At 40.7% G+C, this 12,164-nt stretch overlaps 1 protein-coding gene across 3 annotated transcripts in view; it reads left to right on the top strand.

The window, feature by feature from the left end:
* LOC106514421 (mediator complex subunit 13L) overlaps nt 1-12,164 on the top strand; it is a 115,313-nt gene that overhangs the window by 99,367 nt on the left and 3,782 nt on the right. For 2 of the 3 annotated variants that reach the window (XM_014003676.1, XM_014003675.1), the window contains exons 10-28: nt 126-785; nt 992-1,205; nt 1,712-1,790; nt 1,897-2,018; nt 2,790-2,886; nt 3,041-3,258; nt 3,362-3,540; nt 4,387-5,303; nt 5,503-5,682; nt 5,789-6,018; nt 6,109-6,307; nt 7,434-7,704; nt 7,791-8,043; nt 8,122-8,310; nt 8,402-8,625; nt 8,755-8,897; nt 9,493-9,651; nt 10,259-10,423; nt 10,667-10,827. In XM_014003676.1, the coding sequence (XP_013859130.1) occupies nt 126-785; nt 992-1,205; nt 1,712-1,790; nt 1,897-2,018; nt 2,790-2,886; nt 3,041-3,258; nt 3,362-3,540; nt 4,387-5,303; nt 5,503-5,682; nt 5,789-6,018; nt 6,109-6,307; nt 7,434-7,704; nt 7,791-8,043; nt 8,122-8,310; nt 8,402-8,625; nt 8,755-8,897; nt 9,493-9,651; nt 10,259-10,423; nt 10,667-10,827 (4,660 nt within the window). The remainder of the gene's footprint in view (nt 1-125; nt 786-991; nt 1,206-1,711; nt 1,791-1,896; nt 2,019-2,789; nt 2,887-3,040; nt 3,259-3,361; nt 3,541-4,386; nt 5,304-5,502; nt 5,683-5,788; nt 6,019-6,108; nt 6,308-7,433; nt 7,705-7,790; nt 8,044-8,121; nt 8,311-8,401; nt 8,626-8,754; nt 8,898-9,492; nt 9,652-10,258; nt 10,424-10,666; nt 10,828-12,164) is intronic. The other variant, XM_014003677.1, reaches the window with a different exon arrangement.

Genomic DNA, 12,164 nt, shown 5'->3' with positions numbered 1-12,164 from the left:
ATATATGAGTGTTGCCTTCAACTGCAGCTACAAATACATTTAGACAAAAAACTTTTGATGATGCTTCTAAAGGTATTTTTTTTCAGAGCAAAAGTTTAAGATATATTTGTTTTTGTGTGTTGCAGGTTAAAGCAGCAAAAGGTCAGTATGTCTGCGACGTCCACTGCCAACCCTCAGACTTGTGCCAGCTCTGCACTGTCGTCTGGCTCGTCGTTGTACCCTACCTCCTCCCTGCCCAAACACAAGACAAGTGACAAGGCAGAAAAGGCTGACAAGCAGTCCAAGAGGCCAGCTGTGTTTCCCTTTCACCATCGTTTGTCGGCCACGCAGGAGACCCCCCTGGAACAGGACCCTCCTGGCGGGGCTCAGCTCGGCAGCCTTGTGGCACTTGAGCCACCGGTGGAGCCTCTGGCTTCTCTGCCAAGCTGCAAGTATTCCAAGCCCCTCGCCAACAGCAGAAAACCCCCCGAATCTCTGCTTCATTCGCCCATGTCGCCACTTCCACCCACTCTCAGCCCGCATCCTCGGATACAGGATCCGGAGGTTCTAGAAGTCCCTGTGGATATGCCTGTGTGTCCAGATGGGGCTTCAGGGCTGGGGATGATTACCAGTGAGACCGCTGTGTATACAACACTGCTGAGGCAGAGGGAGAACGGGCTTGGCTGGTGGAGAGGTTTCAGGACTCCCAGGACTAACAAGACAGACTTCCGAACCCCTGAACTTCCTACAGATAAACTAGAGGACATGAAGACCGAGACAACGACTGATGGAGCTTTGTTTAAGAGGTAGGTTAATGAGGGGAGGACAAAAACTAGTTATTTTCAAAATAATGCCACCTATAAAAATATCACATTAGACTGAAAACATGAACCTTTAAAACTGACAATTTGTAGTCAGGCAGGGGTAATATGTAAATTTCTGTGAAAAAAATGTTATAAGACAGTCGTAAAATAACAAATTAAAGCTCTGATTGTCTCTTTGTCTCCTCCAGACTTTACACTCAGACCCACAAGAGATTTAAAATCTCGGAAGAGAGAATGAAGGAACACATCCACACTTTAGGATTGTTCGAGCAACCGGAGGCGGAGCCGCTACGAGAAAACGGGGATGATCCATACGACTTCAAGGAAGGGGACATTGAGTACCCTTTTCCATCTTCCAAGAGGTTAAAGAGTTCTGGGCGAGAACCCAGCAAGAAAGCCAAGGTAGGGTGAAAAACTATTTATGAGCCCTAAATATTAAAGAAGATTCAAAACAAATGTGAAGCCCTGTCTGTGTTAGAGAATAATTATAATTTTCAGTTTATGTGTAACTGCGGCTAAAATAAACGTTTTTTATTATTATTATTTTTGTAACGACAGACATATTACTTGATTCTTGATTTGACATTTTATCAAATTATAAATTTTTAGCAAGTTTCTTGTAACTCAAGCTCTTGTCACATGTATGTTTAATCTCTAGTGCTCCCAAGTGGCCATATTTGATGTTGCATGTATTTCGTTGCACATAGGACTCGCACGCAAGAGTATACAGTACATATATTTAAAATAATTTATGCTCAAAATCGGTGAAATTTCCAAATAGATTTATATTTTCTTTCAAAGTCCCATTGTATTCACAACATGGAGGGTCTCTTGTCTTTTTTTATTTTGTGGAAAATGTAATGAATGTTGATTAAAATATTCATATTTTGTTTAAATGCATCACCCAGGGAGAAGAAATCACAAGCAATGGTTCCCTGCCTGATGGAAAAGATGCAATGTCCATTTTTAACTCTGCTCCTAAATCAGGTTAGGACCTAAATGAGCAACACCAACATGTGCTACAGAAGACATGTGTGCAGTTCAGGTTCCAGAGTCCTGGATCTGAAGACCTGATCTTCTTCATGTGTTTCAGATGACTCAAGTCAGGATGATGCCGCCGCCAAAACTAATCCTTCTCTGACCAGAGAGAAAGATCTGGTCGTCAACATCTCTGATCTGGACAACATATTTGATGAAGATGAGGAAGAGTTGGGGGTAAGTATCACTGTTTATGTATTACATTTTTGCTCACTTGAATTGAAAAATACATTCATGATTCTGCAAAACTATAATTTAACTGCCAGAATTGGGTACCTTATTATCTGCTGGCTGCCATGAAAGAACGGTGATCATGTGCCTGTGTCTGTGTGCATGCATGTGTGCTTATTTGTCTGTTAGCAAAATATTTCATGAACCATTGGACAGATTTTAATGACACTCTCAGAAAGTAATCTTTGGATGCACATCTGCAGCTTCACTTTAAGAGTCAACATGATTCATTATAGCAGCCTAAGCTAACTGATCTTAGCAAACACAGAAATGGCTTTAATGCAGTCAGTTTTACAGATATAGAGCTGAAATTTGTTGTGATAGTAGCCGAGAGTCATCTTCATCACATACTACACTGTAAAAAATGAAATGTTGGATTTACTTAACTATGTTATGTGACCTGGTTCCACTTAACTGAGTTGAGTAAATTCAAAGCAATATACCAGTTTTTTAYCCAAAGAACATGAGCATGTTGCTTTGAATTTACTCAACTCAGTTAAGTGGAACCAGGTCACATAAGTAAGTGTTAAGTAAATCCAACATTTCATTTTTAGAGTGTACAAGCACTAACAGGTCATAGTTTGTATAAAACTTTAGCTTACAATGCAGAGGGAGTTATTCATTTCTTCAAGGATTCCTAATTTCTTAAACCTTTTTGTAATTTTACTGCAACAATTTTTGAAAAATATATATAATTTTCTTGTTTAATCTTCATAGACTGTTTACCCAAACCAACAGTCAACCAAACTACTGGTGTCAACAGAGGATCGTCCTATTGGAAAAGAAGGAAGAGTCAGTGTACCTTACCCAACAAGTGAGGGATTATTTTAAACTCTTAATAAATTGTGTTCTTTGACAAATACTTTTTTACTATGTTTATTACTAGTTGATTTTGTTCATTGAAAAAAATATGATACATTCTGTTTCTCTCCTTTATTAACATGTTTTGGATGTTTGTCTCCTTTTAGCAGTAGCAGATCTCCAGATAATGTTCCCCACCCCTCCTTCTCTGGAGCCGCACCCTGTTTTCTCTCCCATCACGCCATACCGTGACACCCCGAGTCAAGAGCCCCCTGCACCCAGTGGGGTGTTTGACCACCTGCCGTCCCTGGCCTCCACCCATCTCAGTGACAGCAGAATGGAGATGGAGGAAGGTGCGGTCAGTCCCAGGCAGGATGACATCAAGGTAGATATCGACCTAAGAATGACTGAGCTGCTGCTACTGACCAGAGAAATTACTGAGAGATGTTTGATTAAACAACAACTAACACACTGTCCTCTCTGTCCAGCCACAGATGGGCTCGTCCATGTTTGCTCCACTATCTTGTCTTCCCAGCCAGAATCTACCACCGCTCAAAATTCCAGATCAGTGTCACTATCGTCCATCCTGGGCCCTCCTGCCCAAAATGGAGCATTTTATGACAATCATGCATCCACAGAATCCTGCTTTCAACAAGGATGGATACACGTGAGTATCTAAGGCAGGGATGGGCAACCTAAATGACGGAAGGGGGTCACGCATTTTAGTGGACACTACAAGAGAGTCACAGTGCTGCACACTTTCCCAAATGTAATAAAATATCATGTATAACAGTTGTAGTATTTTTTAATAGGTATGTATAAAAACAAAAAAATAAACAGTTTTTCACTTTAGTGAGCTGAAGTTCAATGGTACAAGGTGTGCAGACTCCTGTGTGGTTCTTTTAAAAAGTCGCTGTTGTTTATGCACTTGCCACTTCAATAAAAATTCTCATATTTAGCTTTGTGCAACGTGTTGTGGTGGTGACATATTAAAATCCTTCATGGCAGACAACATCTCTAAGCGGACAGAACACATGGGTTTGCCTTGAAATTCTGTAAACAACATTTCTAGAATTTAGCAATGCAGTGTAAGTAATGTGCTGCCAGTCAAGCACCTGCTTCTGGAATTAAAGAGTCTTATTTCTTTTTTTTTGTATTTTTTACATTTTTTCAGTTTAACATGCTTACAATGTGCTTTTTTTACAGTAAAAAATGTATATATAATTATTTTTTGTGGGGGTGTGGGGTCCTTATTAGCGGGTCAAACGGAAGTCACCCATGGGCAGTGGCTCATCTCTGATCTAAAGACGTGTAAATTTAATAATTGCTGTGTTAGACTAAAATGTTAATACAGCAACATATTATGTCACTAATAATGAAAATGATAGTTCTTGGTTGATCAGCTGAAGTAGTTGTTTGAATGCAAGAAGCAGTGTGAGTTTTAAAAGCTGCTCACCAAGTAGATGAACTGTTCTAGTTTGTCTGACTGTTTCCTGTAATATATTTTCCCCAGGAACAACACCCTCACAGACCAGGACTATGGCCAAATGAGTGCAACCACTGCCTCTGTGAGCACCACTACTGGCATCCTGCCATCTCCTGCCACACCACGTTTTTCGGTGCCCACCCCGCGAACTCCTCGCACACCCAGGGGGATTAATACTGCAAGTTCAGGACAAGGTTCGGTGAAGCAGGACGGCACGGAGCTCAGCTCGCCGGTCTCCACTCCCTCCACCAGCCTGCCTCTGAGCTCTGTGGAGCCTCTCGCTCGGCCTGGACCCTCTCTGCCCGAGGCCCACAGCCTGTACCTGGTCCTTCTGCTCTCAGACTCGGTCCTCAGTGTTTTCAAGGACCGCAACTTTGACAGCTGCTGCATCTGCGCGTGCAACATGAACGTCAAAGGGGCTGACGTGGGCGTGTACATCCCGGATTTCACTTGCGAGGATCAGTACCGCTGCATGTGCGGCTTCAGCGCCATCGTGAACAGGCGGCTAGCGCACGGCACGGGCCTCTTTCTGGAGGACGAGCTGGATATATTCGGGCGAACGTCTGAAGTAGGCCAGGCAGCTGAGAGGAGGCTTGCTCTGTGCCGCCGGGAGCCAACCGTGGGGGACTCCAGGGCCAAGCAACTGCAGGGTGTGAGCTCGGCCTCCTCGTCAGTCATGACTGTGCTGCAGGAGCAGTGTTCTCAGCCTATTTCCTCTTTGGCTTCACTTCATCTCCCCCAAAATTCCTCCTGTCGTGGGCGCAAGGGGGCACTCCTTCAGAGCTGGATGTCAGAAAAGCAGTGGGCAGATGGGAGTGATGCTTGTGTGGACTGTTACAATGCTTTGGAGCAGAGCTTACAGTATGTGGATAACCCCACGGGAGGGAAAGTTGACCTGGCTGTTGTCAGAAGTAGTGCTTTTCATTCTTGGCCTCACACTAATGGTAAGAAATGCCTTTTGGCTGCTAGAGTTTAATTCCTGAAAATAGAAACCTTGTACATGCATATACATGGTTATCTGCTTTCATCTGTAAAACTATACAATACGTTTGGTAGTTTTGTGTTTTTCGTTTCTTTAATGTAAAGAGCTTTAACATTTTTGCATGTTTTTATGCTCCCTTTTGTGTGCTCGTGTGTCCTTAGTGGTGGAGATGAGCAGGCTGTCGTCGCAGGATATGGTTCGGATGCTGCTGTCTCTGCAGCCTTTCCTGCAGGACGCCATCCAGAAAAAGAGGACAGGACGGACCTGGGACAACATCCAGCACGTTCAAGGTCCGCTCACCTGGCAGCAGTTCCACAAAATGGCTGGACGTGGTTCCTATGGTGAGTTCTCACTTCTTTTACACATGTTTTTTGCAAACAATAACTAAAATCTACTTGTAATACTTTTGAGGTAATGACTATTGTTTCAATTTGAATGAATCAAAAGGTTCGGAGGAGTCACCAGAACCGCTGCCCATTCCAACAGTATTGCTGGGCTATGACCGAGAGCGGGACTTCTTGGCGCTGTCCCCTTTGGCATTACCTTTCTGGGAGAAATTACTCCTAGAACCTTATGGAGGGCAGAGGGATGTAGCTTATGTTGTGGTGTGTCCAAATAGCACCTCTCTGCTTGCGGCAGCCAGGGCCTTTTTCCAGGAGCTCAGTGCTGTCTATGAGGTAAGATCAGAACCACTTGACTGTAATGTGAATCAAAGACACCTGACAGAAACTTGAAATTATGCTGAGTTTTGTTAACTTTATTTCCAGACATGTCGTCTTGGGAAACACCGCCCATTGTCTAAAGTTTCCAAGGATGGTTTTGTGCGTGTTGGGGAGGAAGTGGAGCCAGAGAAGCTGGAGGAGCTGGACATGGATCAGTGGATGACAGGACCATGGGCTGGACAGCAACACACTGACAACATCAGCAAACTTAAACTCTATGCTTATGCCTTCAAGCAGCAGTTAGGTAAGATTAACTGAGCAGACTTTCCAAACCTTTATTCCACTTTACTTTTTTATTTAAACATTAAAGGGGACAAAACATGCAAAATCCATTTTATCTATTAAATACATTTTGTTTTGTACTTGGAGTCTCTAGAAGTGAAGAAAAGTTTAATTTGGTCTCTCCAGGTGCTGCCTAGATATCTTTGTATTCAGCTTGGGTCGTATTATTCAGTTTTATCTAATTTCTGTGAAGCGTTTGGAACTCTTCCATCAAATTATTTGTTATGGAACTAAGTAAGGTTTGGACTTACCAACTACAATTTGGTGGTCTTCATTCTCCTCTCACTCTGGGTCAGACTCTGGCTCCAACATGTATACCTGGATGAACAAGTCTTCCATTGTTGACATCTTTTAATGAATTTGTAAATAAAAAGTTTCTGTGTAGCCATTTACTCATAAACCCCTCTTTCAAACTAGAATTTAAAAAGAACTTTACAAAAAAGAGAGCTGTTATAAACTTAAGGGGACAGAGATGTTCATGAAATCTAAATTTAGAACCAGTTTGAAAGAACTGTGCACCTCAATCCAAGGGAATCGTGGAATAATCTGGAAAATGATTTTTAAAAGTGCCAAATCAATGTACATGTTTAAGAGAGTGATAGGTTGGATTGTTGAAAAAATATGAAACAATATAATATGTATCCATATAAATAGTTGTTCTAGAAAGATTTGAGGTTTTTTTTGTTAAGTGAATATTATTATTGTTTTAATTTATACTTGAGGAAAAAAGGGGCATGCCTTTCATTTCATTGTATTTGTATTTTTGTTTCTTTTTATTGTACATAGAATAAAATTTATTTTTAAGAAATGAAAGTTTGAAACTAGAATGAACTGGTCTGGAAGCTGGAGGTGGGCGGGATGTAAAGCGCCTCATTTGGATTTAAAGGAACAGCATCAAAACGAGTTGCTTTGAGACACCTTAGAAAAGAGGTGAAAGAGGGGCTTGTGGAGTTACAATGAGAAGGAATTCAGACCAAAAGCATTGCAGTTCCACTTTATATAGAGCCTTTATATGAGTTAAATGTGAAGAATAGGGATTTAAAAGCATGATCTGTCTACTTTAACACCATTTTGTTTTATTTTTTCAGGCCCTCAGCTCTCAACTTTGACGATGGACAGCAGTCTTTTGTTGCCTCCTAAGGCTCAGCTTCCTTTGAACAACACATCTTCTTCTGGGCAACCTCAATCTCAAACCTGGACTGCTGATGGAGAACAAGCTTCAGGTACAGCAAATGCTTCTACCCCAAGTGGAGCCACCTCTGGCCAGACGGGGGAGGCGAACCAAGGCGGATCCACGGAATCGAAAGGGCCTCAGAGTTCCACACCACCAGCGAACACACCAGCAGAAAACACCGAACTGTAAGAACAAACCTCTCATGGTCATGGTAGCGCTGTCAATGTTGTTTAAACCCATGCAAACCTTTTTGTTTTTTTTTAATCCTCAGCTCCTCGGAGCAGTCAAGAATTGGCATCCCCACTGTGGCTGACTCAGCGGACGGCCTCGCAAACCCACCAGCAATTGTTATTTACATCGTGGACGCTTTTATCACTTCGTGCGGGCAGAGAAATGAAACGGGAGAAGAAGATGAGGGAGAAGAGGTAGAGTCAGGCAGCATTTGGTTGCTTGGGCTTCTTCGCTGCTACACAGAGATGCTGCAGAATTTACCTGAAGCGATGAGGCCTGCGCTGGTCCTACAGGTAGGGATGGAGTTTGGTTTACAGTAAACTAGACAGAAGCAGAAAAAAAATCATTTCCATCCTGTGTTTGTATTTTAGGTGGTGCCTTGCCAGTATCTTCTCCAACCAGCAAGTGGAGAAAACCATTTGTATCTGCAACACCTGCGCTCCCTGGCCTTCTCTTGTTATTCCCAAAGCAGACGACTGCTACCCCAGCAAACACATATCAAGTCCCTCACTGGCTTTGGCCCAGTATCCACTGTCACTTCAGTACTTAAGGGTCCAGAGGTAAGCATGAGACATTAGTATGATTTAAAACACCTTTAATTGACTTTATTTCACATATTGCTTTGTTTTTTCTCTCCCCGCCATGATACAGTTTCCCACCCCTCTACAGCTGTATTCTCCCCCATTTATCCTTGGGCTGACCCGAGCCAAGCAGCCAGAGCCAGGAGAGATATGGGCTGAGCCCCCTCCCAAATACAACGTGCTTTTTGTAGGGTACTGCCTGTCCCACGACCAGCGCTGGATCCTGGTGTCCTGCACTGACCAACAAGGGGAGCTCCTGGAGACCTGCATCATCAACATCGATGTGCCCAACAGGTCAGCAATGATTGAGATCTAAAATCAGATAAGATCCTGTTTAAATTTAGAACATCTCTTGGCTAAATATCAAAAAACATTTGGCACCAACCTTCACATTTTTTTTATTATTTATTTATTTCATTTCAGATCCAGACGTCCCAAAGTATCTGCTAGGAAGATGGGACTACAGAAACTATGGGAGTGGTGCATCGGCATCATTCAAATGACCTCACTACCGTGGAGGATTGTCATTGGTCGATTAGGCAGGCTGGGTCACGGGGAGTTAAAAGGTGAATAGTAACAGAGGAGTAAATTATGTCTGGTGATGGATCATGTTCAGAGGAAAAAACTGCCTGCTAGCTGAAATATAGTAATTTCTCTGTAATATGGATTAAAATGTGTTTACAATCACTGTTTCAGTTAAACTAATACTAGTCTTTGCACTCATCCAATCATGTTATAATTTCCTTTTTTTTAGCCTTGACCAGCTCCCTACCATCCATTTATATATTTTACAATCCTCAAAACTGACAAGTATGGACAATTTTTCTTTTATAAGATTGGATTTGATGCCCCTTTAAAATACAAGTAGTTTGTCCATTCTGCTACTCTCGGATTGGAGAAGCAATTAAAACTGACGCTCAGACTGAAACTAGTAAATAAGCAAATTTCTACCTTTTGCATCAAATAAGTACTTGCTGACTGCTGATAAAGCACTTACTTTTTATAAGTCCTTCTTTTAAATTCTTCTGAAGTGGAGCTGACATTTGTAGCACTGCTTTCCAAGAGTTTATTTTATGTTTTAGCTGCTTGATAATCCCTGCTTCATGTTTATTTTGTTACCTCTCACTCACACACACACTTTCCATCATCTCTTTTAAACAGACTGGACGTCTCTCCTTGGCGAGCACTCGCTCCAGTCTATAGGACGCCAGCTGAGGGAGGCGTGCCGTATGTGTGGGATCTCAGCTGCTGACTCTCCCAGCATCCTCAGTGCCTGTCTGGTAGCCATGGAGCCGCAGGGCTCCTTTGTGGTCATGCCAGGTACGTCGCAAATCCAATTTATTTAAAGTAAAAATAAAAACAGGGGAAAACAGAAATTATGAGGACAAAAATTTGACACAACACCGTGGAGATTTTAAAACGCATAAAATAAAATCAGTCACTCTTTGGTTGAAAAGATGAACTCTTTGTAGACTTAAAATGTGATTATTATGGTCAAAAATTCCAAATGTAAACATTTAAAAGGTTGAAATAGCAAATAAACTTCAGCAGTTTGGGCCTCTATTAAGGAACTCATTACAATTTGTAAGTCATGGCCGACAAGTGACTTTTCGTAAACATGATTTTAGTCCTGTCATTTCTGATTTCCTTGAAGCTTCTTATACATCTCTATATTTATATATTTATATAATCTTATAGATCTTATAGAACATAGTTTGATGTTTAACATAAAATTATATACAGCACATATTCCTTTATTTGAAAATATAAATGCATAAAATCATTTTTATATTAACGCATTACTGTTTGAGAACATAGTAATATCATTAACAGCTAATATAAAGAGGCTATAATCTGTCTCCTTGAAGCTGAAGCAAATTAAAAACTTGATGCTTACTATGTTGTTGTTTTTTTCTCCTGTTTTCAGACGCAGTGACCATGGGGTCTGTGTTTGGACGCAGCACTGCTCTGAACCTGCAGACGTCGCAGCTGAACACGCCTCAGGATGCTTCCTGCACACACATCCTAGTCTTCCCAACCTCTGCTACGACCCAGCTGGCACCCAGCTCCTACCCCACAGAGGACAACAACGGTAATGACTTGTGAAAAAAAATCATAAGCTATAGAAGTTGTTCGTTTTATTTAAGACAAACAAAACTAAAGCCATTTTTGAATCAACACTATTTTGCCCCACATACTTTTTTTATTAAAATATCTCTCACCAAATGCTTTCTCACCAAAAAAATAACATTTGTTTTTTTAAATACTAATAAGCAATAATTAAATTTTTTTAAAACTTACTTCTGACCTGCTTATTTTCGGTTTCCTTGCTCAGATGACATGTTTGATCTCCCCTTCCCTGATGAGCTGGAGAATGATATTGGCCATGACATGATGCTGATAACCAACCTTCACCCCTCCCCCAACCCTTCTCCTGTGCCCTCGCCTGGATCACCGTCTGGGATGGGAATGGGATCACATTTCCACCATACAAGGGTGAGTCAGGGATTAAAGGAAAAAAATAATAATCTAGCACCTTAAAGTGGCTTAAAAATAGAAAAACAGCTGCATCCTAAATATAAACAAATATAACTGAATTTCAAGCATTTACTCATTACATTGAATGAATGCTCTCAATAGGAACCCATTCTAGCACAACTTTAAACCTCTGATAGTCTTTAATCACTCTCAGTGTAAAATCTGCTGCTAAACACTCATGTTGTATTTGAATTAATGCAAAATCCAAAATGATTGTTGCATACTACTGTATATTTGTAGTGTGGATAATTTGTTTCCATGCACAGTATGTCCTGATTCAAGAATTACTGTTATAATTAAATTACACTTTTTACCAGTTAGCAGGGAAAAATATATAAAAAAAGGCAGCAAAATGAAACTATGAGAGGCTTTGAGTAAAAAGAATATCTTTGATATGGTGAAAACAAAGATATGCTTAGTGTTCAAATAGCCTTATCCATAAAGGCACAATCAGCAAAAAACAAGGCTTTCTTAATAAAGAAGAATAATTTAAACAAAGCTTGTAATGCTTGTTTTTGCTTTTTGGTTGTAGAAGACAATAGTTCATTCCTACAATAGGCCCTGCCATTTTATACTTCATAGCATAGAGCAAGAGTCAGAGTTTTATTCTTGCCAAGTGTAATAAAAAACTGAGCAATTAGTCTCGGAGGCAGCAGAGACGGGAGGTGTTGACAGCGTTTGCTGCACAACATTTAAAACACTGCAGGAAACCTGCACCAACTTGTGTGTCATTTACCTGTAGGAACAAAATGCAACTAGAAATATTGTTCTTTTGCAAAATACAAAAAATAATAAATAAAAACTTGCTGGTTAGCTGTATTTTTTTTTACCAAGACTGGTAGATTTGGTGGAACTAAATGTTTAACTTAGAACCAATACAGTATATTTAAAACCTGAATTTTATGAAAATAGGAGGCTTAAATCAATACTTCTGGGTAACTAGCAGTAAAATACTACAACAGTAAAATACAATGAATACAACTTATTTTAGGATACTTGGAAGATAGTTGTAATTTCTGAGGAAGATAATTAAGAAATGTAGATTTCAGACATTTCAGAGCAAAAATTAAACCAGTCATTTAACCATTTTGGTTTACTTTTAAGATAATCTAAATCAGTGTTTCCCAAAGTTGGGGTCGGGACCCAAAGTGGGGTCCCGAAACATCAAGGTGGGGTCCTGAAAAGATTTTCGGAATTAATTACATTTTTGCCTTAGTTATTACAAAGGAGTGAGGTGTTTAAAATGGATAAATGTAGTATAAAAATATTGTTACTATGCCCATGTTTAGTTGACC

The sequence above is a fragment of the Austrofundulus limnaeus genome, unplaced genomic scaffold (assembly GCF_001266775.1).
Source record: "Austrofundulus limnaeus strain Quisiro unplaced genomic scaffold, Austrofundulus_limnaeus-1.0 Scaffold20, whole genome shotgun sequence".
In the NCBI taxonomy this organism is placed as follows: Eukaryota; Metazoa; Chordata; class Actinopteri; order Cyprinodontiformes; family Rivulidae; genus Austrofundulus; species Austrofundulus limnaeus.
The sequence above is the reverse complement of the archived record's forward strand: the minus strand, read 5'-3'. Positions and strand labels throughout refer to the sequence as shown.